Raw genomic sequence first — 26,505 nt, forward strand, 5'->3', positions numbered from 1 at the left:
TCCTTTCGGCTGTTTTCATCAAGGAGTTTGCTTCTCCTTTCTGCTCTTTTGATAAAGGAGTTAGCTTCTCCTTTCGTCTACATCGGAACTCTTGATATTCCGGCGTAGTAAAATTAGCCATCACACCTAGACTGTACTGATCTTCCACGGGTGTCTTGATGCACTTAAATTACATACCCAGGCAATCTCATCCAATTAGGAATATTCAGTAATTGGCACATCACAATGCAACACAAATGCTCACATATGCATGTTACAAGACATAGAAACATAAAGCCACCGATGAACTCCCGCATAACCTAACAAGGTTCGGGCCGAGAGATATTCCACGACTCCCTCGTCACTCCTCCTGCATAACCTAAAAAGGTCCGGGCCCGGAGATATAGAGGCCTTTTACAACCAAACGCCCCCCCAGACCGCAGCCTGCGTTGTTTGGAGATGCTGAGAGTAACCACTGCTCAGACTTCTTAATACTCCTCCTGCATAACCATAACCTCCCGCAGGGAGTCACAACAACAATTATTTTACAAGCATACAACCAAACGCTCCCCAGGCATCGGCCTGCGTCATTCGGAGGTTTTCAAACATACAACGAAACGCTCCCCAGGCATCGGCTTGCGTCGTTTCGAGGTTCAAACAATACTGAAACAATATTTTTCACTTCTCGACCCGGGAGTAAAATCACCAATCATTGAAACCAAATCAGAGTCAAACAATTCAAATCGGCACCAAGATAGGTTCAAAACAAATACCATCCATTGCAAACAAATTCCAAACAGGATCACCAAACAAGATCAAACAGAACTCAAACTTAAAAAGCAATCTCGACATCAGTCGAGCTCGAAAGTCGACCGACTTTCCATACTGAAACCTGCACCAAAAATTAGGGTTAGGTTCATCCCATAGGGTTGTAGCTGAGCACAACATGGTCCATCAACTCTTGGACAAACAGTGTTTATTTGACGGTGATGGCAGTCCCAAGATAGCAATCGCACTGGATCTTCAAGGTCATCTGCTCGTGAAGAGACATCTATTGAGAGATGTTGAGAAATTTCAAGTTATAATTTGCTAGGGTTTCCATGGCAAGCATTTCAGGATACCCCACTCTGCCAGAAGTTGCACTCCGAAAGAAGATGTCAGAAACCATATAACTTCGGGTAATTTTTTTTTTTTCTTGCAAACTTGCCAAGTACTGGAGTATGCTGCTTGGTAGCTGTAGACATCAACATCTGCATGGCACTGCTTACGAGAAAAACTGTGACTTGAAACAAATCTGGATCCTTCTCTTGCAAGTGATCTTAATTGGCTTATGCCCTGTAGGACATGGGCGGTGAAGACGAGAGCGCACCCCATGTGCGATGAAGTAAGGGTGGGAGTGGTTAATACTGGGTTTGAGGGCGCAGATACCTCAAATAAAAATTTTAATAGCTGTGTCTGCTCTTTTATAGGACCGGTATGTTTTTAGAAAAGCACACGCTTGATGTTCTGATACCACTGTCCCAGGACGGGCACCACGTGTCAATAGAAAAGAACAGACTGAACAGACTTTTAACACTTCAATAACAACTGAACTGAAAGAAAGAGAGACGACACGCGACAGGGAGTGGCGGAATTCCATCCAGAGAGTATTGGCCCCAAACCTTGGCGCCCCTTTCGGTATTTCTTTATATTGCATCAACACAGTACAAGCCCTTACTCCAAACTCTGCACCTTCTCCAGAAAGCATGCCAGAGAATGAGCCCTGACCTCATATTTAAAGGTCCTTGGCCTAAAAAGCAATTACAGTGAAAAGCCCTTAAACTCAAAAGCATCTGGTTCAAAAGCAAAGCCAAAAAGCTGCCAACGTAAATCACGGAAATATGATAGCCTGCCACGTCACCAGCTAGCGAAAAACGCGGAAATCCGTACAACCTGCCACGTCATCATGCCAGTGCAATTTTTGGAAATCTGCCACGTCATCAATTTTTGCGTGTGTGCGGGTCCTGCTTTATTTTAATCCTTTGTCACAAGGGGCCCCATCAGACGGGGTCCCCATAAGTTGGGAGGACTTCTTCTGTTACTTGTTCTTCTTAGGGTTTAGGCCCCTCGGCCGGCATCTGTAAGTTGGCTCCATTCTTTAGGCTTTGACACGTCAGCAGTTTGTTACACAGGCGTGCTGTTTGTGTGCCGGGTGTGTTCCTCTTCCCCCCTATCCATCTTCTGGTTGCCCCACTGAGGAGTTGTCTGATGCTCCTATTAGAAGTTTGAAGCGGTGTTTGGTAGTCGTGAAATGTTTGGTGGTCAAGTTTGAAGGTGGCAGGGATGGTGGAGCCAAGTTTTGGCCCCATATTTACAAATGTTGAAGACCCTGAAGATTGGTTAGTAGATTTCAAGCTATGGATGCTTTTGATGCGTATGTTGACGGATACGAAGAAGCTACATACGGTGCCGCTACTGATGCGCGGACGGGCCAAGATTTGGTTCGATGGTTTAAAGAGCAATGATTGAAGACCCATTTTTAAAGCGGTTTCGAAAGGTGGTTACTCCGGAGGAGGCTGGTGCAAAGCTAAAGGCAGTAGGCTAGGATGTAAGTAAAGATTTTTCTGTTTTTCTTGGATCAATTTGAAGCCTGTTGGAGGCAATTGGAGATTGCGATTGGGGTAAAATGTCACAAACTGATGACGTGGCAGATTCTCCCTTGAAATGCGCCGACAGGCGGACATGGCAGCCAACAGAAATTTTGTCGGAAAACGCACTGACATGTTGACGTGGCAGGCCGTACGGACACCAGTACGGACGTTCGCTTTTTACGCTGACAGCCGTACGAATTTCCGGAAAAAGTTTTTTGGGCCCTATGTTTTAATTTTTGAGAAACTTCTAATGTTTCAAAAGCTTTTGATTTTGAGATTTTTGGGGCTCTGCTTTAATTTTTGAGAAACTTCTAAAGTTTCAAAAGCTTTTGATTTTGAGATTTTTGGGGCTTTGCTTTTGGGCATCCCTTTTAACAAATAAATAACTCTCTTGGGTCTCATAACTCAGAGCATCCGGACGCAGAGTCTGAGTGTGAGATCCCAAAGATTCCCTTGTACTTTGCACACATATTAATATAAAAAGGAATACCGAAAGGGGCCCTAGTCTTTGGGGCCAATACCTCTTGGTACGGAACTACGCCGGGCCGTGTCGTCTTTGTGAACTGTTTTGAAGTGAATCTCTGTTGTGTTGCGGTAGAATCTTAACTTGGGGTGTCCAAGTTTGTTGCAGTGGTATCATAGCGCGACTGATTTCTCTTCTATCGAGAAATCTGATCCTTTTCTCGCAATACTTATGGATTCCGACAAGAATTAGTCGACTTCTTTTGTATCTGCTAATGATGCGGGAGGAGATCACGATGAAGATTTTGATGAAGAAACAGAGGAAGAGTACGGGCCACCTCGGCCTACTCAGTACGAACTTGAAGAGATGGAACGTCGACAGCAGGTTGACGAGTGCACAAAGCAGATGACTAAAATTGCAAAGGATTTATAGTTTGCAAATTTTTTGTCTCAGCGATCCATCGCAGAAGTGCACAATCAATGGCAGAAAGCCATAGAACCACCCATCAAACTGGCAATTAAGAAACCTTCTTCTCTGAGGATGTTTACACAGCAAGAATTACAAGAAGTGGTTTAGACACAGATCAGTCGGCTTTTGGACGCAAACAACAAATCCAAAAAGCAAGAGAAAAAGCACAAGAAGGGGACTGACTTCCTGGGTTATTTGGGTCGTCAATCTTCTTTTGCATCGGCAAGAAAGCAGAAGAAGCGTGTACGATTTGAAGGACTACCTAGTTCTTTTTCTTCTTCTTCTTCTTTTGATAGTTCTTCTAGCTCTTTTGACTTGAGCGAGGAGGACAGAAAAGGCAAAAAGCGAAGCAAAAAGCAAAGCTTTGGAAAGGGCAAGAAAAAGGAAAAGAAGCCCAGATTTCGCTTAGTTTGTGACAGTTCTAAAGAGGAGTCATCCTCTGACAGTTCGGACTCTGACGACCAAATGTTTTATGCAAAGAAGAAGCATTTCAACAAAGCCAACCAATATGACTTTCTCGAAGACAAAAGAAAGAAAGGAAAAGAATTCAAAGAAGGTGGACAATCAATTAAGTTTGAATCCTTTTCTGGGTACCGAGATGCTTTCTCTGGAGGACATTACTCAGAGCACTCCAAGATTAGGAGGGCTACATCTTTCTCCAAAGGAAATTCGAACATGGTGGTCCACTCTTCTACAGAGGAAGGAAGCTTCAGTTAAATGGTTGAAATTTAAAAGGATAGGATGGGACTACTGTCACCAGCGTGTGACTACTATCTATCCTTTTTGTTGATTTCTTTCTTATTATCTATTTACTTTCACTTTTTGGAAACACCCCTCGGGAAATCTAACTGCCCTGCATTGCATAGCTAGTGTGGAACTGTCCAGAGGGAGTCCAGGCCTGAGGGCAAGAGAGCACTAAGGTTGGACAAGGACTATGGTTAGCCAAGAGGGGTCATTGACTAGCCAAAGTGGAATCCTTCGCTACAGAGGCTACATTTCAGTTCTGGATGTGGCCGCAGTGTACAAAGAGGGTCGGATGACCTAGAAAGATACAATGGCAGCATCTCCTAAAATTTAGGGAACTGCTATTTTGGGACCTGAAAATGTGTTGACGTCATTACCTCCGGAATGACAAGGGGAACATTTTCTTACTCTGCCGTGAAGTCAACTGGGCAACCGGTTGGGATATTTTTAGACGGCAACCCCGAAACGGGAAAATGCTTATAAATGTGCCAAGTGGCACCTTTTGGTGCACTTGCCTCATGCAACAAGAAGTGGCGCTTAATTTAGGAGGGGGAGAGCCTCATTTTCAGATTTGTCACAGGTTAAGAGCTATGGAGTGCTTGCTTTCCCTCTTATGCACAGTGCGGTGCTAGGAGTGATGCCCTGCACGCTACGCACTGCCCTCTCTCTCCCCTTTGGCAGTATGTTATGCCCCTCTAGTGGGCTCTTCATTTGACCAATGTACAGTTGTGTGGGTTCATGCGCGATTGCCGAGGCAAGAGCCTCTTGCACAGGTACTGGATTAGCTAGCGGCTAATCCCTCCGTAGGTACAGGTGAATTCGGAGAGGTTTCACGCCAGAAATCTTGTCCGATTCAAAGGGCAAGTAGCCCTACAGGTGCGGAAGCTCGAGGACTTGCTACGGATGCGACCGGCACGCGAAACGGAGCCCAAAACAGTAAATTACAGCCTGCTGTGTATTTTTGCAGGCTTAGGGTTTTGGCCCTAAACGGACCCTAATACCCCAAGGAGGTTCGGGGACGCAAGGGGACCGCTGTACAGGTGATCTGGCGCATTTTCAGGGCTGAAAACAGAGAATTCAGCGTGCCACAGATTCTAGCCAGGTTTTGCAAAGTGCCCGTATGCGTCGGGAAAGTCAGTCAATGCGTGGGAATATTGACTGTGAAGGGTTCTAGTACAGTTATGCTGCCGAAATCGGGCTGGAACAGTGGAAATCCAGCCGAGTTTGTGCGGGGCAGCTTGTAGGGAACCACAGCGTTTATTCCCTCTTTTGAACAATAAAGAAATACCGAAAGGGGCGCCTAAGTTAGGGGCCAATCTGGTGTCCGTCTACTCATACAGGTGCAATCTAGCGGCCTGTATCCCTCTCCCCTTTGTGGTGTCTTGAAAGTACAGGTAAAATAGACGACTAATAATGGGTGAAAGCTAAATCAAGGTTTGAAGTAAAGTCTACCGTTCTTTTTGGATTGAACAGGCCAGTTTCAACTACCAGCAGAGGCAGCTCTAGCGGCGCCTGGACGAGACATAGCCATTACACCTGTCATTGGCAAACTTCGGTTGCATTGACAGGGGTATTTGGGGCGCGAGGACTTTTACATAATGCCCTTGGAAGGTTGTGACGTCCTCCGTGAAGTCCCTTGGTACCATAAGAGCAAGACCGTGGTCGATTATCGGGCAAAGAAAGCGACTTTGACAAATGAAAAGGGCCGAAAAATTGTACTTGATGTAAAACTGAAGGGCGGGTTTGTCCCTGTTGTATCGGCTTCGGCCATTTCCAAATTAATGAAATCTAGTCTGTTTGTTTACTTGATCTAGTTGAAAGAGTTAAATGATGAATACAAAACAAATATGTTTGAACTTGATAAATAACGCCAAGATTTTCTCCACATTCATGCCGATTGCGTTTCTGAGGGCTTGCCAGGCGAGTTGCCACCATTTCGTCCTGAGGATCACACTATTGGTCTGATACTTGGAAGCACACCACTGAACCGGCCACCTTATCGTGTTAGCCGACCCTAGAATGAAGTGATTATGAACCAAGTGAAACATCCTTCTACCATGCGATCTCCTTTCCTCAATAACAACTCTGATTGTCAATATATGATTAAGAGTAGAAAAGCCCCTCTTGAAACCTGCCTAGCTTGATGCCCGAATGCGTGCTCTCTCTGCCCATCTACTCAGCTGCTGCTGCTCAAGAATGGATGCATACAACCTAGCTTGATGGTGCGGTAATTCTCCGGTATCATAGGGTTTCTTGCCTTGAAGATAAGCACAACAGTAGACATGCTCCAAGTATTCGGAAAACCCTCACACGTGGCTTGGTTGAGCATTACTGCAACAAGCTCTACAAAGCATATCTCTAGCATGTATAAAGTGATCCGCCATCGATCCATCATGATCAATGCTCTTCTGGTCCTCATCTTGTCAATGGCTTTCTTTACCATCTCAACGGTAAAGAGAGTGTGTGTCTGTGGGCATGGCTCCGGAGGGTTAGGTAGAGATTGCTGTCCTGGAGCTGTGTAAAGAGATGCTGCATATGCGCCAAATCTCGGTTGATGTGATAGCCGGTGGGGGGGAATGCTTATGCAAAATTTCCATGCCTCGCCTGAGTTCTGGCTCATAAATAGCTTGTATAACTTCTCTTCAAGCAGAGCAAGGTAATCCAGGCACTGGAGGCTATTTGTGACTGTCTATGAGTAATGGCTCCCAGGAGCACCTCGATATAAGAGCATCACACGCCCTCTCTCAAAAAAGAAGTTGCGAGCGTCAGCAAGAGGAGATTCTGCCGCCAGAAGACGTAAGAGATCGCGAGACTACGAAGCACGGAGGTCGCTTTCCCCACGCAAAGAGCCAGAGGTATCGATTGTGGATTCGCCGCACAAATTGTTGTCTCGTGTTTGTGTGTTTGTTTGGAGGTGTACTTCCTCTTCACGAGGGAGTAAGAGCAGAGGAAGGCATGAGCCTCTTTTGGAGAAAGAGCTCTGAGGAACTAGAGCCAGATCAGCCCAAGGGTTTCGTACCCGAGTTTGGGAAGTAGATCCACGGATCGGAGAGAGGTAGTCTCTTGAGTTGTGATTCGGAAGTGGGGATTCCCAAGTAAGGACTCTGTGTCCGGGAAAGCAGAGTTGTTCTGCAAGAAGAGCTCTCTGGAAACAGAGTCGGAAAAGAGTTGCAAGGATGCCATGCCCCGAGTCTGGAAGGTGAGATCCAGAGGCGAGAACCTTGATTCTTGAGGATTTGAAATAAGGAATGAAAGTTCCTTGGAATAGGGTTTTACCCTAGGAATAGGAAGCCAAGGCTTCTAGGAACCATCAAGTCTTATTCTAGAACGAACGTGGTAATACGTTTGGTTCAAGTGCTTGTATAGACTTCTCCTTAGTAATAAAAATACTATTACAAGGGGGAACCAACCCATCTTCTGGTCCCGAGTATTGTGTCGATCTTCTCTCTCTTTTTCTCTCTATATATTCTCTGGCTTAATTGTTAAGTTATTTATCAGAGTATATTCTATATTGCTATGCACTCCTGTTTGTGACAACCTCTCTCTGAAGTGTGGCTCTTGTCTCTCTACACTCATCATACCAACTATTCTGGGGCATACTCCCAAAAAGTTGTATGTGCTTGTGTTGGATGTGTGGGTATGCCTCTATAGCTGCACCATGTAAAGTCTCTATCAATATCTAGGTAAGCTCCTCTGATGGGCATCCCGGCTCCTCTGTGGCCAAGCATCTACAAATACTATCCATGTAGACAGAGTCAGTCTTCGATGTAATAAGTGTATCTAGTATGCGTAGATGCCTTGGCCTGCGGGAGTCACTAGCAGCAAAAGCCTCATCTAGCCTTTTTCGCATCACAGCTTCCATTACCTGCACCCTTGTCCTCACAATGGCTAATCCCCTTTCAGTGCCGTGTACATCTCATCACACTTACCGAGCATCTCGTTTTTCAGCTCTTCCCTCATATGTGCATACATAGCATTTCTATAATTCTCCACAGTTGCATCTCTTTCTCAAATTCTCCCATCATAAGGTTCAAATCCGTCTTAATCATCATCCGTACGTTCTCAAATATTAGGTCATCCTTTATCCTGGATAGTTTTCTTGCTTTGAGAGAACTAGGCAACAATGTGCTGTCCCGATTGCTCCACCTAAATGTGACCTTTGCTTTGATATGCATCTGGTTGGTCCATCATCTATGATATGTGCCAATCAAACTCTAGGCCTGTAAGGCTTAAGCACGCTGCAGGTGAGAGCGCCCTCAACAAAGACGAGGGGTTACTGTGTAGGCCACAAGCATCTGCCCATTACTCTTTGCACCATCAGCATGGGCATTTGCTACCTGCACTGCAACCTATAGGACTTGTGCTGGCCTGCAAGAACTTCGCTTGCCTCTGTGCCCTTAGTGCTTCTGCACCCTCACGCTGCCCGCTCCAGTCCACCTGTGTGCTGCCCACTGGCTGGGACCTTTGCACACACACACACAGAGAGAGAGAGAGAGAGAGAGAGAGAGAGAGAGAGAGAGAGAGAGAGAGAGAGAGAGAGAGAGAGAGAGAGAGAGAGAGAGAGAGAGAGAGAGAGAGAGAGATGATGATGATGAGCACGCGGCGGTGTGTGCAGGGAGAGGTGGCGAAGACCAGCAAGAAGGAGGGCGCTAGCAGATCGAAAGAGGGAGAGAGAGAGCACGTAAGTTTCAAGGGGATAAGTGAGTGAGTTTGTAAAAACTCACTCTCTCTTTTATTATTGTATAAAGACCAATTTAATAAGTTAGTGGCCAAAGTTCAATGTGAACTTGGCCAAAGGTTAGTAACCTTTAAAATGTACATTAAAGGGGGCCATTTGGGCCTTTAACCCAACAACCTCCCACTTAAAGGCATAAATGGCGCCTTTAAGCTACATGACTCCCACCATCTCTATGCATAGATGATGATGTGCTTTGGATACGCACTTAGTGAGAGCATCGGCTGGATTTTGTGATGTATGGACCTTAACCAATGTAATAAGGCCATCCTCAAGCACTTCTCGTATGAAGTGATACCGCACATCAATATGCTTTGTGCGTGCATGAAACACGGCGTTCTTTGCCAGACATATGGCACTATGGCTATCACAACCAAGCATAGGTGCCTTAGCAGGCAAACCAAACTCACTGCATAGGCATGCTAACCAAATAGCTTCTTTAGAAGCCTCAGTGGCTGAAATATATTCAGCCTCTGTCGTAGACAATGCAACAATCTTTTGCAATCTAGAACACCATGAAACAGCACCTTCCGCAAGAGTAAATACATAGCCACTTGTGGATTTTCGTGTATCCACATCACCAGCCATGTCAGAGTCACAAAATCCCTTCAACTCCATTGGTCCTTTACCATAGCAAGAGGCATTTGTTTTTAGTCCCTTTCAATTACCTCATAATGGACTTCACTGCATCCCAATGCAACCTGCCTGGATTAGCCATAAACCGGCTCACAACTCCCACTGCATGGTCTATGTCAGGCCTAGTAGCAACCATAGCATACATAAGTGAACCACAAGCTGAAGCATAAGGCACACTTTGCATGTCATTGGCTTCTTCCTTTGACTTGGGACAATCATCCTTGGAGATTTTGACATATGGTTGTAATGGCACACCAAGAGGCTTTGCTTCAGCCGTGTTAAATCCGTCGAGCACCTTTTCAATGTACTTTTCTTGCGACAAATACAATAGGCGCTTGTCTCTTTGTTGTGTAACACGCACTCCAAGTATACGTTCAGCTACCCGAAGGTCTTTCATTGAAAACACAGATTTCAGTTGCCCTTTAAGAGCATCAACAGTGCTTATTTTCTTTGCAGCTATCAACATATCGTCTACATAGAGCACAAGAATGATAGGGCTGCCATCCTCATCACGTTTGGTATACAAACAATGGTCTGCATGGCTTCTTTTGTAACCATGTTTAAGCATGAAGCGATCAAACTTCTTGTACCACTGTCTACATGATTGTTTCAGCCCATACAAGCTTCTATTGAGCATACATACCAAATGTTCCTTGCCAGGGATAACAAAACCCTCGGGTTGCTTCATATAAAGCTCTTCTTCCACATCACCATGCAAGAAAGCGGTATGTACATCCATTTGGTCCATTTCCAAATCAAGAGCAGCCACTATGGCAAACAATACACGCAAAGTGGTCATCTTCACAACAGGAGAGAACACCTCTTGAAAGTCTATGCCCTTGGTTTGAACGTATCTCTTTGCCACAAGCCTTGCCTTATACTTGGGTTTTGCATCAACTGTTTTGATTTTATACACCCATTTGTTAGGAATAGCCTTCCTTCCTTTGGGCAATTCAACCAAATCCCAAGTATGATTAGCATGCAAAGCTTTAATCTCTTCCTGCATAGCAAGCTCCCACTTGTCGCTGTGCTCACATGTCTTTGCCTCTTTATACGTAAGAGGCTCTCCCTCATCTGTCAACATAATGTAATGCAAAGAGGGGTCATATCGACTCGCAGGCTGTCTTTGACGAGTAGACCGCCTCACCCAATGATCCACATTATCCGGCAACGGGTTTACATCAGGTGGCACTACAAAATCATCAACAATGGGCTGCTGTACATCATTTTCAGCACCATTTTCAGCATTGTTTCTTGGCTGCAAATGCCCTTCAGGAGCCTCAATTTGCTGTCCAACATCATCTAGCTCAAACACCACTGCATCATCTACATTTTTCAGCCATTTGTGGTGCTGCATCTTGAGGGTAAAAAATAGGCCTAACAGGTGGCTGGTCATGCTAAAATTTCATCCTTTTATGGTCATGCTTTGAGGCACAATTGTTTTGAAGCAGCCTTGCCTCATTAAAAACAACATCCCGGCTGCGTACAACCCTTTTGAGCTGAGGTAACCAAATCCTGTAACCCATTTCGCCTTCTTCACCATATCCCATGAAGAGGCCTTTAATGGACTTCGCATCTAGTTTACTCCTCAACTCAACATGCACAAAAGCTTCACAACCAAAAATGCGTAAGTGATCATATGAAGCAGGCTTGCCAGACCAAACCTTTTCAGGGATGTCACCTTTCAAAGACATGTGAGGGGATCGATTGCATATATGCACTGCAGTTTTCAAAGCTTCTCCCCAAAATCCATGAGAGAGATTAGCTGTGGACAACATGCATCTCACCCTCTCACAAAGTGTCCTATTGAATCTTTCAGCCACACCATTAGAAGAGGGGCTGTATGGCATAGTAAGCTTCCTCTTAATGCCCAAATTTTCACAAAACTTGTTAAATTCAGCACTTGTGTACTCCCCCCCATTGTCTGTACGCAAGCATTTTAGCTTTCTACCTGTTTGGGTAGTCACAAATGCATGAAATCTCTTAAACGCAGCAAAGGCTTCATCCTTAGACTTAAGCAAATAAACCCAAATTTTCTTAGAATGATCATCAACAAAGGAGACAAAATAACATGCACCACCCATAGACTTAGTAGGCATGCTACATACATCAGAATGTACAAGATCAAGCACACAAGATTTACGAGAGACACCATAATAATAAGAACGCTACTTGCTTGCCATATTGACATTCATAAGTCAAGCTTTGTGCCTTTAGCATCAAGCTTGTTCAAAGTACAAAGCTTAGAAAGGCCCTTTTGGCTCATATGGCCAAGCCTCTTGTGCCACAACTCCATGTGAGAGTTAATTTCAGCCAATGCAATAAACTTGCCCAACGCGGCCTTTCCATGCATGCAGTAAAGTGTCCCTTTCTTTGTGCCCTTTACAGTCAGCCTTGAGCCTATGGTCATTTTCCATGATCCTCTCTCAAACAAGATGCTGTAACCATGCATATCCATCTGACCTACAGAAAGCAGACTCTTCTTGATTCCCGACACATATCTAACATCATGCTAGACAAGCTCATTTGTGCCATCTACGGAGAGATGCACAGTGCCAATACCCTCAATGGAACACGCATGATTGTTTCCAAGGTATACATGGCCACGCTTGCCTACATCAAAAGCAGAGAAACACTCCTTGATAGGAGTCACATGAAATGAAGCACCGGAATCAACGATCCAAGTCTGGGACAATGCATCATTGACAGTCAACAAAGCATCAATAAGATCACTCTTGGTGATCTGCATGTCCTGTGAAAGAACATTTAGTGAGGCATCAAAGTCATAAGCATCATCATCTGACAAAGTGGCACACGATGTCCTCTACATCTGAAAGCTCCTCAATCACGACACTAGAGGCCACATTGGCCTTCTCTTTGTCCTTTGAGCTATCCTGTGCATCTGCCTTGACTTCCTTCTTCTCTTTCTTTTTGTCTCCGCCAGTCTTTTTCCTTTCTAACTCAGCTTTATAGTACTTGCAATCGGGTTTCTTGTGACCTTTTCTTCCACATTGATAGCAAGTCACATCACCCTTGTCTTTGCTTGCATTTCCCCTTTCTTTACTCTTACTCTTACTCCTTTATGCATAAGCATTCTTCTTTTCTGTCTTGCCTCTGACCATGTTGGCAGAGCTGCCTCCCTCTCCACTTGCTTTCCTCCTGGTTTCTTCATTCAAGATAGAACCCCTAACACCATCAAAGGTCAAATTGGGGTTACTGGGCAACGAAACCACCAAAGTTTCCCATGACTCAGGTAAGGTCATAAGCTAGAAGATAGCTTTCAGCTTATCATCAAAAGGGGGCAAGCTAGAATCCTGTAACTGCGACAAAGTACCTGCGAATAATGACAAGTGCTCTGCCACGCTCTTGGACTCATCTAGTTGCATGCCAACAAGTTTTCGCATCAAGTGCATCTGGTTGACAGGCGTTGTATTTTCATACATTCCCTTTAACTTCTCCCACACGTCAAAAGCAGTCGTGAGACCTTTCACATCAATGACGGTCTCATCGGTGATGGCCATTTTAATGTATGTAACGGCCTTTTTGTTCATGCTAACCCATGCTTCATCCGTCATATTCTATGTGTCACAAAGTGATGACGTGGCGGACAACAGAAACCCTAATTTCTGCCAGAAACCCTAAATTCCGGAAATCGCGGAGGCGGATTATTATTATTATTCTTATTATTTTTTTGGAAAATGATGAGCGACGCGAATTTTGCTTTTGCTTTTTTTTATAAAAAAAAGAGAAAAGACTCTCTAAGAGAGAGAGAGAACTGATGCTTTTGATTTTAAAAGCTTTTGGGGCTCTGCTTTTGGGCATCCCTTGTAACCTTTAAATTAGTGGTGAGGGCCTCACTTCTCAGAGCATCTGGATGTAGAGTCTGAGAGTGAAACCCTAACCGCTCTTTTGTACTTTGATGATTGATTAATATAAAAAGAAATACCGAAAGGGGCGCGAGTCTTTGGGGCCAATATCTCTAGGCACGGAACTCCGCCGGGCCAGTGCAAATCTATTGTGATCTGTGAATTGTTTTGAAGTGGTTATTTGGTGCTGTCGCGGTTGATTCTTGACTTGGAGTGTCCAAGTCTGTTACAGTGGTATCAGAGCACGGCCGATTTCTCTTCTACGGGAAATCCGATCCCCGAATTTTTTTTCCGCGGCACCTATGGCTTCAGGCAATGATCAGTCGATTCCCTCTGCATCTGGAGATGCGCGCTGGGATCACAACGAAGATTCAGGCAGAGAGTATGGCCCGCAGAGAGATAGAGTGTCGCCAGTTGATCAGCGATGCAACAAAGATGATGCTCAATTTTGCCAAGGACCCGAAGATGGCAAAATATATGAACCAGACCTCTTTGAAAGAGGTACAGATGGAGTGGCAGAGAACCACAACACCACTCCCGAAACCCGCTCTCAAGAAACCTTCTCCCTCCAAGAAATATACGGAGAAGGAACTAGAGAACGTGGTTGATGCACGGATTGCTCAGCTTTTTGACGCGCAAAAGAAAGCCAAAAAGTACGGCAAAAAGCAGAAGAAAAGCATTGACTTTCCGGGATATTTGGGTCGTCAATCGACTTTTGACAAGGCAAAGAAACAGAAGAAGCGTGTTCGATTTGAAGGAGTACTCAGTTCTTCTTCTTCTTCTGATAGTTCTTCTAGCTCCTCGGATTCGAGCGAAGAAGACAGAAAAGGTAAAAAGCGAAGCAAGAAGCAACGCTTTGGAAAGGGCAAGAGAAAGGCAAAGAAGGCTAAATCTCGCCCAGAGACTGACAGTTCTACTGAGGACTCGTCTATAGACAGCTCAGATTCCGATGACGGAAAGTTTTATGCGAACAAGAAGAATTTTTACAAAGCCAACCAGTGTGACTTTCTCGAAGATAAAAGCAAGAAAGTCCGAGAGTTTAAGGAAGGTGGCCACTCGATCAAGTTCGATACTTTTCAGGATACTCAGATGCTTCGAAGGCTTTGTCTTTTATACAGCAGTTTGACATCGCTTTCGCGGGAGGACGCTATTCAGAGCACTCCAAGATTCGGAGAGCTGCCTCTTACTTTAAGGGGAATGCTCGTACTTGGTGGTCCACGCTTCTATTAAGCAAGACTGTGCCAGTTACATGGCTGAAATTCAAGAGGCTTTTTATTTCTTCTTGGTTGACTCAAGAGTTTGAGCGAGATATACGAGCTGCTTGGAACCATCTCCGGATGACCAAGAGCGATACAGTGAATTCTTATTGTGAAAGATTCTGGAGCTCTTTTCTACCCGCCTCTTCATTCAAGATCTCGTTCAGAGAACAGATTGAGCGGTTTACCTTGGGTCTACCTACAGAGATCCGAAATCACTGCTTGGAACAGAAGTTAGCTTCTGTTCAGGAGTTGATGAGTCATGCGAAGCGGGGCTTTGCCATTCACTCTGGCAGTCTGACCTACCCCACAGATGAGGCCATGACACAACGAGCCGAACAGACTTCTGGGAATGAAAGTAGAATGAAAAAGAGCAACCCAGAGAAAAAAAAAGATGCACGACCCAAGCTTACTCCTGGGGAGAGAGCTCGCTTTATCAGAGAGGGGAAGTGCTTTGGATGCGGGGAACATGGACATATTTCTGCAAAGTGCCCTGATAAGGCACAGAAAGAACAAAATGATAAAGATGACGACAGGTCTGAGAGTTCGAGAGCAACAGAGGAATGTGACAGAAAATGCAGATAGAAAAGCAGAACTGGTACCACATGGCGTGGGACCTGCACCGAATCTAATGAATGAAAGTACAAACTTTGCGCTTTCGGGGCAAAGTGAAGGATTAGGAAGCTCTTTTGAAGGAGCCAAGGCCAACTTCTTTTCACTTGGAATTGGCGGCTCGATTTGGAACTACGCCCGATAGACTGACGCCACAGGCGGAGGTAGTTCGACTGGCACCCGGATGGGATGTTGCCATTACACCGAGCATTCGCAAACTTCGTTTGCAATGACAGGGGTGTTCAAGGCACGCGAGTGACGTTCTACTCGGGATCCCTTGGTACCACAAGAACTACGCCGTGGTTGACTACCGGGCCGAGAAAGCGACTTTGATAAATGAAGGGCTTAGAGATTGTACTCGATGAACTTCAATTTTCTTACTCATTCTTTTGGGAGAACTGAACAATGGATAAAGTTGAATATGTTTTGACCTGAAGAAAAGAACGCCAAGATTTTTTTTCTCCACGCTCATGCCGATTGCTTTTGAGAGGGCCTGAAGATCATACCATTGATCTGATATCTGGAAGCACGCCACCGAATCGGCCACCTTATCGTGTGAGCCGAGTACAGAATGAAAAGATTATGAACTCAGTGAAAGACCTCTTGGAAAAGGGTCTTGTCCAGCCTAGTACTTCATCGTATTGCTCTCCAGTGTTGTTGGTTTTGAAGAAAGACGGATCTTGGAGAATGTGCATCAATTATAGCACTCTCAACGAAGGTGACTGCCTTTCAGACATTGAAAGAGAAATTCACTACAGGACCAGATTTGACTTTGCCGGACTTGCAGAAGTCATTTGAAGTATTTTGTGATGCTTGTGGTCGTAGTCTGGGTACGGTCTTGATGCAAGAAGGCCATGTCATAGCTTACGAGAGCCGTTTGTTCTCTAGGCCGGAGATGACAGCACAGATTTATGAGAAAGAGCTATTGGCGGTTATCCATGCTCTTACTCAGTGGCGGCATTACCTACTCGGAGCGGATTTTACTATCTTTAGAGACCATCAAAGTTTGCGCTACTTCTTGTCACAGAAGCAGCTTTCGGAAAAGCAGATGTGGTGGGTGAACATCTTGTCACAGTTCCACTTCGAGATTGTCCATGTGCAGGGACAGAAGAATGTGGTGGCAGATGCTTTGTCTCGGAAACCGTTGGTTCTGGCTATTTCCGCGATACATCATAGGAGCTTCGAAGATATGGTCGATCAGTATGCCACAGATACAGATTTTGCAGATATTTTCACACGGATACGAGATGGGGAGACAGTAGTGGGATACTCCTTCGGGAAGGCTACTTGATGAAAAAGACTATGTTGTGTGTTACACAGCCGTTCAGGGAAAAGGTTATGACTGATTGCCACTGTCCACCTTTTACGGGTCACCGCGGCATTGCTTCACCATGAAAGGGGTAGAGAGAGATTTCTTTTGGCAGAGACTGAAGAAGGATGTGGAAGAGTTTGTGCGCAGTTGCTTGGTATGCTAGAAGGTCGAGTTTGACAGGCATAAGGCACAGGGATTGTTACAGCCTTTACCCATACCCACCCGCCCCTGGGAAAATATTGAAATGGATTTCATTTTTTTTTTGATCTCCCGAGAATACAGAATGATCACGCTGATTTTCCGATTACATGGCACGTCTGAGACGATTCTCTCCGACATAGACCCCAGATTTATGAGTTGGTTTTGGAAGGCAATTTGGGAGAACATTGGCACGTAGTTGCAGTTCTCGTCATCGTTCCACTTGCAGACTGACGGGCAATTTGATATTGCCAATTCAGTGATTTTAGATTTATTGAAGTCTTGTATCTCGGATCAGAAGACTCAATGGGAAAAGAACTTACCTTTGGTGGAATTTGCCTACAATAACACGATACACTCTTCGACGGGGAAGACGCTATGTGAGATTGTTGAAACTGCTGCGAAGGTTCCATCCTTCCTGAGCACGAAAGATTAGATATTTGAAGCGGATGAATATTCGCGAGATTTGGATACGGCTTTTGCCAAGGTTCGCGAGACTTTGCAGGAGTCTCAAGAACGACAGAAAAAGGCAGCGGATCGTCATCGTCGCGACTGGAAACTGAAGGAGGATGATTGGGTGCTCTTACTTTTGAGAAGGCACGCCTAAGAAAGAAAAAGGGAAAGGAGAGGCTTTTTCCAAAGCTTAGTATGTGATACTACGGACCTTTCCAGATTACTGACAAGATAAATGATGTCTCCTTCCGATTGAAACTGCCAGATACTTGGAGGATTCACAATGCATTGCATGTGAGTCTCTTGAAACCTGTTAAGGGTGATGTGCCTGATGATGGGGAGCCTGATGAGCAACCCAAAGTGGAAGAAAACGAGGAGATCCTTGTTCCTGAACAGATTTTGGCACATAATGATACGAAGAAAGGTAAAGTCCGAAGGGGGGTTCTTGGTTTAGTTCAAGAACTTTCCTGCATTTGATGCGAAGTGGATGGAGGAGGAGGACCTAGCAGATACTCCTCGGATTGTGAAACTTTACCTCGATGTTTTGGTTTAGCATAGTCTACTCCAAACGGAACCCAGAACTCAGCTTGGCCGAAGATCTGGTGCAGTGGGATGCACAAGAGGGGAGTTACTCCGCTCCTTTGTCAACAGATGCCTCGATTTTGATACTAAAGTCACTGATGTCTCTTTGAGCTTCAGGGATACTGAGAGCTGACAGTATTCTGCTGGATGACTTTATGAAATGGAATTCCTGATTATGATACTGATTTGTTCTTGACTTCTTGTGAGTGCAGGAACTGATAGCCGAAATGACTGCAGCATTTTGGTCTGATTGATCTCGTATAGACATGGTTGCAATAGGGGTTAGTCAATCGGACATCGTTGAGGTCCCGATTGGACCTGGATGTGATTGCTACCTACATTGCCGATAAATCATGGTCTAAGATCCGAATGAATGTTGAATGTCATGTGATGTCCTGTGATGTCTGGTGATGTCCTGTGATGTCGTGTGATGTGACTGTCGATTTTGTACATGTGCTAGATGTGCGTTCCTAGTACGTAGGTACTAACAGTCAGTGTCTGCTAAGACGGTTTATGGCTGTTGTGAGTTTTGTAGACGTCATCGCGGTCGATTACAATGCTTTCAAGAGGGGGGTATGTCACAAAGTGATGACGTGGCGGACAGCAGAAACCCTAATTTCTGCAAGAAACCCTAAAATTCCTGCAAACCCTAATTTTTGCCAGAAACCCTAAATTCCGAAAATCGCGGAGGCAGATTATTATTATTATTTTGGAAAATGATGAGCGACGCGAATTTTGCTTTTGCTTTTTTTTATAAAAAAAAGAGAAAAGACTCTCTAAGAGAGAGAGAGAGAACTGATGCTTTTGATTTTAAAAGCTTTTGGGCATCCCTTGTAACCTTTAACTTAGTGGTGAGGGCCTCACTTCTCAGAGCATCTGGACGCAGAGTCTGAGAGTGAAACCCTAACCGCTCTTTTGTACTTTGATGATTGATTAATATAAAAAGAAATACCGAAAGGGGCGCGAGTCTTTGGGGCCAATATCTCTAGGCACGGAACTCCGCCGGGCCAGTGCAAATCTATTGTGATCTGTGAATTGTTTTGAAGTGGTTATTTAGTGCTGTCGCGGTTGATTCTTGACTTGGAGTGTCCAAGTTTGTTACACTATGGCTTCACCTGTTCAAGTGCCCCTTCGCAATCCTTAAGAAATAGGATTCCCTGAATCCTGTCTTTCCAAAGATCAAAACCTGTTCCATCGAACCTCCTAATCTTGAAGAGGTTCTTCACATCCGAAGAAGATGAGGCCATAGTTGCACGAAATAAGAGGGATAATACCTTGAATTTTTGGGCAAAATGCGCAAAAATCGGAGTATAGCCTCACAGAGATGTGTACTACAGCTCCAAATGGTCATAGGAGCAATTTGAGGCAAAATAGGTCGATTTGGGCACAAAATTCAATTTCTGAAATTTATTCGCAGGAAATTTCAGCGAGCGAATTTGTGCTCGAAAACAACAAATTTAGTTGTTTTTAGCCTCAGAAGACATACAGAAGGCTAATACACAGCCTTTAGAAGCATATTAGCGCAAAAGCCCTAATTTGTAGCATCAAAATTGCATGAAATTGAGCCACAAATGATCATACATAGACAAAATTTGTCTAACATGCATAGATTGCATCAATTTGCACTTTCCCCAATGTAATCGCACCATAAAAACACTTGCAAAAACCTGCGTGAATCTGAAATTTGCTTAAAACACCTGTTTTAGGACTTGTTCTTCGGCAATTTCAGTGTTTTCGGGTGGCGGGGACTTAGCAAAAGTATTCCCACACCTTAATACATCATTTGCAAAACCTGTATTTTGCTGTCATAACCTGTAATTTGCTGTTTTTGACCTAATTTCAGCCTGCTGTTTTGGGTCAATTTGGGTTGCCGGGAGCTCTCTAGTGTCCGGGGACGAGTCCTTTGGCGACGAGATTGTAAAATCTCGCGTGAAAGTTGACCTTCTTGGCTAGAATTCAGCGTTTGCAGGTTTGGGGCAAACCCTAATCAGGCTCTGATACCAGTTGATGAGCACGCGGCGGTGTGTGCAAGTGAAAGAGCACGCGAGAGTGTGCGGGGTGTGTGCAGGGAGAGGTGGCGAAGACCAGCAAGAAGGAGGGCGCTAGCAGATTGAAAGAGGGAGAGAGAGAGCACGTAAGTTTCAAGGGGATAAGTGAGTGAGTTTGTAAAAACTCACTATCCCTTTTATTATTGTATAAGGACCAATTTAATAAGTTAGTGGCCAAGTTCAATGTGAACTTGGCCAAAGGTTAGTAACCTTTAAAATGTACATTAAAGGGGGCCATTTGGGCCTTTAACCCAACAGGAGGGAGAGAGAGAGAGAGAGAGAGAGGGAGAGAGGTTTTTTGTAACAGGATCACAGATGCTGGGGTAAAGGTACTTTTAGAAAATTGTGAAGGCCTAACCTCGTTAAATTTGAGTGGGTGCAAGGTAAATGTGCTCTTACGGTCTTTTTTCTTTCCAACTCAGATTTTTTATGTGAAATCTAATGGCTTCATACTTTTTCTACCTAGAGAGTTACTGATAAAAGCTTGGAGATGATAAGTGTACAAGGCACATGCTTGACAGAGCTGAACCTGACAAGGTTTATAATTCTTCTAATAGAGCTGTACATGCATGTGATAAAATTGATACAGCTGATTGTTTTGTAAGCTTGCACTGTAAGTGAGTTGCTATAGTGATTTAGGGGTGACATTGTTAGAGATTGTCACTTATGATTGCACTCAACTCTATTTTCTTGAAAGATCATGCATGGTTTCCTAAATAGTTACTCTTTTCGAATTTTTAGTAAATATGAGCTCATGTTTATTGCAATTAGAATTGAAATAATGGATGTCCAGTTTTAAAAGCTTGTTTGATTTTCGTTGCAATGAAGTAGGTGATTGTACCATGAGAGCGATGGGCAGCAATGCTGTATTTATGCGATCGTCATGTACCTGATAGAAGTAAAAACATTCTATATTAGCTGAAACGTCTTCTAAGCTGAATATGAATGCTGTGGCCGCTGGTTATTTTTTCCTATTCGTCTGCATTGGTCTATGACACCAGTTATAGCTGGCCATTGCCTTCACAAATGGGTGCCTTGGCATTGTTTGTGGTGTTCCTATGTTCAAAATATCTCAGATTCTCCTCAGCATGTAAGGCTAATTGGCCAACATAGAGACAGTGTGTGTAAAAGTTAACATGTTCATCGTACTTGTTGCTTTGATATCGAAAATCAAAATAATTAAACATGATCCTGCCATTCCAAAATATCAGGACAGGTGTCTCATTCATGGTTCATCAAAGAATCCTAGTATTTTATGGAATGCATGCAAGTTGTTTGTAATGAAACTTAAGGCCTCTAAATGTATGAAACTTGAATTATGCCTGTAAATTGCGGCTTTAATTTTATGTAAAAAAGCCCAGTTCTAATGCTGTCATGTGTAATTTTAAAAAGCATATAGAAATGTGTCTTATGATCATACCACTAAGTACACAAAAAATACAGTCTTATTCACTTAAAGACGGAGTCATTAAAACTTCTTAAGAACCAGCTCAACGTTCATAAGTCATTTGGGACAAGAACAGTGTGCAACCAATGATGATATCTATTGTCATAACGTGTCACAAAATGTGAAAACCTGACTAAATCTCTAGCTAGATTAGAATTGTTTTCTCCCCAAAGATTCTAAAGCTGCAGGCTGCAACTAGCAGGTTGTAGGCATATTCTCTCCTCATCATGGTACTTCCATCAAGGGTTGCCTAGAGAGGAAGAGACCGTTGAGGAGTCGTGCAATATTCCTACGATGGTGGGCATTGATAACTTGGGTCTGTTGACGATGAAAAAGCTGAGAGCAAGGTTCTCATGGTCGTGGATGTCTTGCTCCACAAATAGGAATTGCCCTGTCCAACATTTTTTGTTTTCCAAGAAAAAGAGCCTTCCATTAGTTAATAAAATTGCCCACAGGGCTACAAACCACCTCTACAAGAGAGGGCTACATCAGAAAAATGGGGAGACTCTTCCAGTGAGAAAACATATGGGAGCTAGGTCACGAGATGGGAGGAGGAAAAAGCCACACAAGTGGCCGGTAATGCCATCTAGGCACACCCTGAACCATGGTGAAGAAAGGCCCTGGGCGCCAAAATCGCAAGAAAGCCTCTCGGCTCTCCCGCATGCGGTCGGAGCTGCCCTGAAGTCTCTCAAACTGATCCGTGAGTGTATGAATCAGCTCCAGCCAAAAGTCATGAACAATCTTTGCTGGTGGGATAGGGCGAGCCTCGAAGATGCGAAAGTAGCGGGCCCGCCAGATGAACCAAAGTGTTAGGCCACAGATGAGCTCCCGACACCACTCTCTGTCACTGCACCACTCCTGGGGGATGAGCTCTGTGGCAGGCTGAAGTGTAGGTTGACCCCCCTGAATGACAATCATCATGCTGGTGGAAGCCAACTCAAAGTGGAGTACAGGGCCCGTGAGTGTGGACTAGGCTGCAGCACCCAAGTGTACTGTAGATGTGGAAAGGGCTGGCATCAGCCGAAGAACCAGAAGCCAAACCTGCTGTGGCATGGGGCAGTCCCACAAGCAGGACACTGACTCTCCAAAGGATGGCCACAGGTTGCACATGCTGCCGAGAAGCCACTGTGTACCAACCAACTCCCAACTGCTGTAGCCCTATGCGCAACCAGTCACTAAAACATGGTAGCTTCCATGGTTGCCTGTTGTCCCACAACCGCTCATAGAAGTGTGACAAGAACTCGGTTGTGAGGCCCTCCTATCGGTGAAGTGCTGCTGCTGGGCAAACCTCGCTTTGTGCGGCCCGTATGTGTCGCCCCAAATGAACTATGTACAGGAAAAAAGGAATCGTTTGGTGATTGGCTGAAGAGAAAGGATCCCGTGAGAACCACTCTCCTGGTCTCATTGCACTCGTGGCAAAGGATTACTCTCCCTAGTAGCCCACAGCTGCCAGTGTCTTGACTCGAGATCTACTGGGTCAAAATCAATGACACAAGTCCTCCCACAGATGCCCACAACTCGGATTCTCTGAAAACAGCACTCTACAACATGTGGTGCCTCTACTTAAAAATCTGTGAAGGCGACCCTCTCTGTGCACCTCAAAGAACATGTGTAGTATTGACTCAGAGCAGGCACGAATTGCAATGTTGACCTCCAACCATGTGAAGGTTCCCATCCATCTGGGAGCCGATGCCTCAAGAGGGGTATGCCACTCAGCTGGTATAGCCTCTGTAATATCTTGACACATGCTCTGCACTCCCTTCATGCCTCGTAACTGTATGCTTTGAACCTCCTTGGATAAGCCTGAAAACTAAAGCTAGTCATCAAGAGTGCGGGCTGGACCCTCTGCCATGGGACCCCAAGAAATGTGAGGTTTGCTACCAACCAAGTGGCCTCTCTGTGTGCTAGCCATGGGGTTCCAAACAAGAGGCTGTCTCCTCCATGCAAGTGGGCTGATGCTGCTCCAGGCCACTCCTCATCTGGTCCCAGGACCTAAGCAGGCTCGCAGCAAATCATTCCTCCAAGCTCCTGCTCAGACCAACCTTGCGCATCTCTATAAAAATCCACTTGATGGACTGGCTCCAAGGGCCCCCCGCATGAGGGACTCGAGCGTGAATCCGGTGAAGCAGCAACTCCTGCGGAGCTTCTCCCCTAGCAGAAGTCCTCTGACCACAAGCTTCCCAAGGAGGGCTCTGCTCTGCTGTGCTGAATCGATGATCCCCAGCCCCCTTGAGAACATGGTAAAGTGATGACTTTCCAGGACATGTTGGCCCGGTCTGACTGGGTAAAACCGGTCCATGGTCACATAAAGCGGTGGTTCCTTCCATTAAAATACCTGGACTTAACTACACACACACACTAACTTCAATCTCGCTTCCTCGCTCAACACCAGATTGGCCCCGAAGTCCGGCGCCCCTTGCGGTATTTCTTTATTATTATAAAGAGGTGAAATACAAAGATAAAGCGCTTCATAGCACCTGACCTGTACATGGCTGAATTTCTCCTGTTCTGGGAAGATTTCGGCAGCATAACGGTGCTATAACTTACCCAGAACAAGTCCATAGGTAGGGAAACACTTCCACTGATTTAAACCCTCTATTAGGAGCCCAAAACAGTCAATTCCAGCCCGCTGTAATTACTGGTTCAGACCTGTTTTCAGCTCTATGCAGTACCTCTGTTGGTCCTTGTGTCCTGGGCCTTGTGCCCCTTGATTCTGGCAATAATCTGGGCACAAAACAGTCCCAAAACAGCCCTGTTTTAGTGCTGATTTTTGATGTCAAATCGAGAGGTTATTACCCTCGTGTTCTTGCTTTGGAGTAGCAGTTAGCTACTCTTGTTCCTGGACAGAGAGGCTCTTGGCGTTTTAGCATCAAACCCACACAACTGTACATAAAGTCAAATGATTAGCCCTCTAGTAGGGCATTACCACTGCTCATATGGGATAGTAGGAGGCAGGAGGGAGCAAGCACAACCGCCTGTGCATGAGAGACAAGGAGAGGGCACCACACAGTAGCTTTGGTACTTGCAACAATCCACCATATGGTTGAAAATGTAGCCCAACGCTCAATTTTAATGCTTCTCTCTCTCTCTCTCAAGCTGGAAAGTGCCCAAAAATGTGCCAAGTGGCACTCATGCATGTTTTTCCCGCTTTGTACCTTCTCGTCTAAAAATATCTCAACTGGCTTCTCAGTTGACTTAGCGGCAGAGTAATCAAATATTTCTCTTGTCATTCCGGAGCTAATGACGCGAACACATTTCAAGGTCCAAAAATAGTAACTCCCTAAATTTTAGGGATCACTTCCATTGCATTTCCTCGGGTCTTCTGACCATCTTTCGATACTGTGACCACATCTAAAAATGCAATGTGGCACAGATACAGTGACTTCAAGTTGGTGTCCACTCACGGGTCTGCACCTTCATGTCCGATGAGGCACTCTGTCCTGCACAATCCTCAATGGCCAAGCACTCAGTCCTGATCCACTGTCAATCTGTTCTTTAGTGCCAATTCTAAGGCTCAGACAACCATTAGTCCAATGTCCCAATGGTCGTCTTCTCTGGCCATGCTATGGTCCAAGCTGAATCCAAGAAAATTAGGGAAAAATAACAACAACAAGAAAAAGAAACGGAAGATATCCATACATATAGATTAGTAGAAAAAGCAACTACAGAAAAGATCACCACCTGGTGACATACCCCCCTCTTGAAAGAAGCAAGAGACCTCGATTTCAAGCGCCACATGCTAACGGATGACATCGGACAATAACAAGATTACCCAGGTTATTTGTGTCATCGCATGTATCTCTTGCTAAGGTATGACATTGGGCGATGATAGGAATTCCCCACTACCATTTGTGCCATCGCAAGTTCAAGCCTCACATAAATGTAGTCAAATATGCTTCCGTGGAGCCTTTCATATACATGCTTCCGGATGAGACACAGTGTCACAACGTGTATAATCATTCTATTGAAGCGTAACAAATACAACTTCAAAGCACTGAAATCTCATTCAATGACAACACATGTCGAGTCTAATTCTGTACATATTCGAACGAAGTGCACCATACAACTATACAGTACATAATGTACACTGCTTCAAAAAGCTTTTTATGTCACTGTAGGTTCCAATAGGAAAGCCTCTTTGTAAATTTGCAACAACTGAGGCGAATTAGCCAGTTCAACGTCGTCCATCCATCTGGCATCCGTTGGTGAATAGTTCTTGAACTTCACCAAAAATCGTCTTGCAACTTGACCTTTGACTCTCCTATCTTTGTGTGCTAGAATCTGCTCAGGAATTAGACTTTCATCTAATTTCTCGACTTCAGGCTGTTCTTCTTGAACCATCTCTTCTGGCACTTCTCCAACAAAGGGCCTCAACAGGCTCACATGGAATGCATTATGGATCTTCCAGTTCTCAGGTAACTTCAACATGTATGCCACGTCACTGATCTTATCCGAGACTTGAAAAGGGCCATAGTAACGCATACTAAGCTTAGGAAACAGACGTTCCTTGCCCTTCCTTTTTCTCAGTCGTACCTTTTCAAAACGCAGTAAGACCCAACCACATAACGATCCCCTTCAAATATCTTGTCCTTTGTTTGCAAAACGGGAGGCACTTTCTTTCTACCTTCAACTATTTCAGAAGGTGCTTTGCCAGTAGAGGAATGCACTGTATTGTTGTAAGCATACTCAACTAGTGGCAAATAATGCTCCCAAGATGGCTTATGCTCTGAAACATAGCACTTTAGTAGATCCAAGACAGTAGAGTTCGCTTCTTCAGACTGTCCATCTGTTTGTGGATGAAGAGAAGATGAGAACTTTAGGGTGGTGCCCATGTTTTGAAACAATGCTTTCCAAAACAAGTTAGTCATTCTTGGGTCTCTGTCACTGACAATTGACTGTGGCATCCCATGGTACTTAAAGATATTCTGCATGAATATCTTGATTATGTGTTCTGGCTTAATCTTCTTTCTAACGGGAATGAAATGCGCCTGCTTGCTGAATCTGCAAATAATTGTCTAGATTCCATCATTCCTTGTAGTTGTTCTTTGAAGATAAAAAATGAAGTCCATGTCAATA

The 26,505-nt window shown here is 44.7% G+C and overlaps 1 protein-coding gene across 1 annotated transcript in view; it reads left to right on the top strand.

Annotated features, from left to right (window-relative positions):
• Positions 1-26,505, top strand: part of LOC147424848 (F-box protein At3g58530-like) — a 92,634-nt gene that overhangs the window by 36,208 nt on the left and 29,921 nt on the right. Inside the window, exons 5-6 of the mRNA XM_086500252.1 lie at positions 20,290-20,365; positions 20,449-20,519. Of these exons, the coding sequence (XP_086356378.1) occupies positions 20,290-20,365; positions 20,449-20,519 (147 nt within the window). The remainder of the gene's footprint in view (positions 1-20,289; positions 20,366-20,448; positions 20,520-26,505) is intronic.

The sequence above is a fragment of the Adiantum capillus-veneris genome, chromosome 25 (genome assembly GCF_014529385.1).
Source record: "Adiantum capillus-veneris isolate H3 chromosome 25, ASM1452938v2, whole genome shotgun sequence".
Taxonomy (NCBI): Eukaryota; Viridiplantae; Streptophyta; class Polypodiopsida; order Polypodiales; family Pteridaceae; genus Adiantum; species Adiantum capillus-veneris.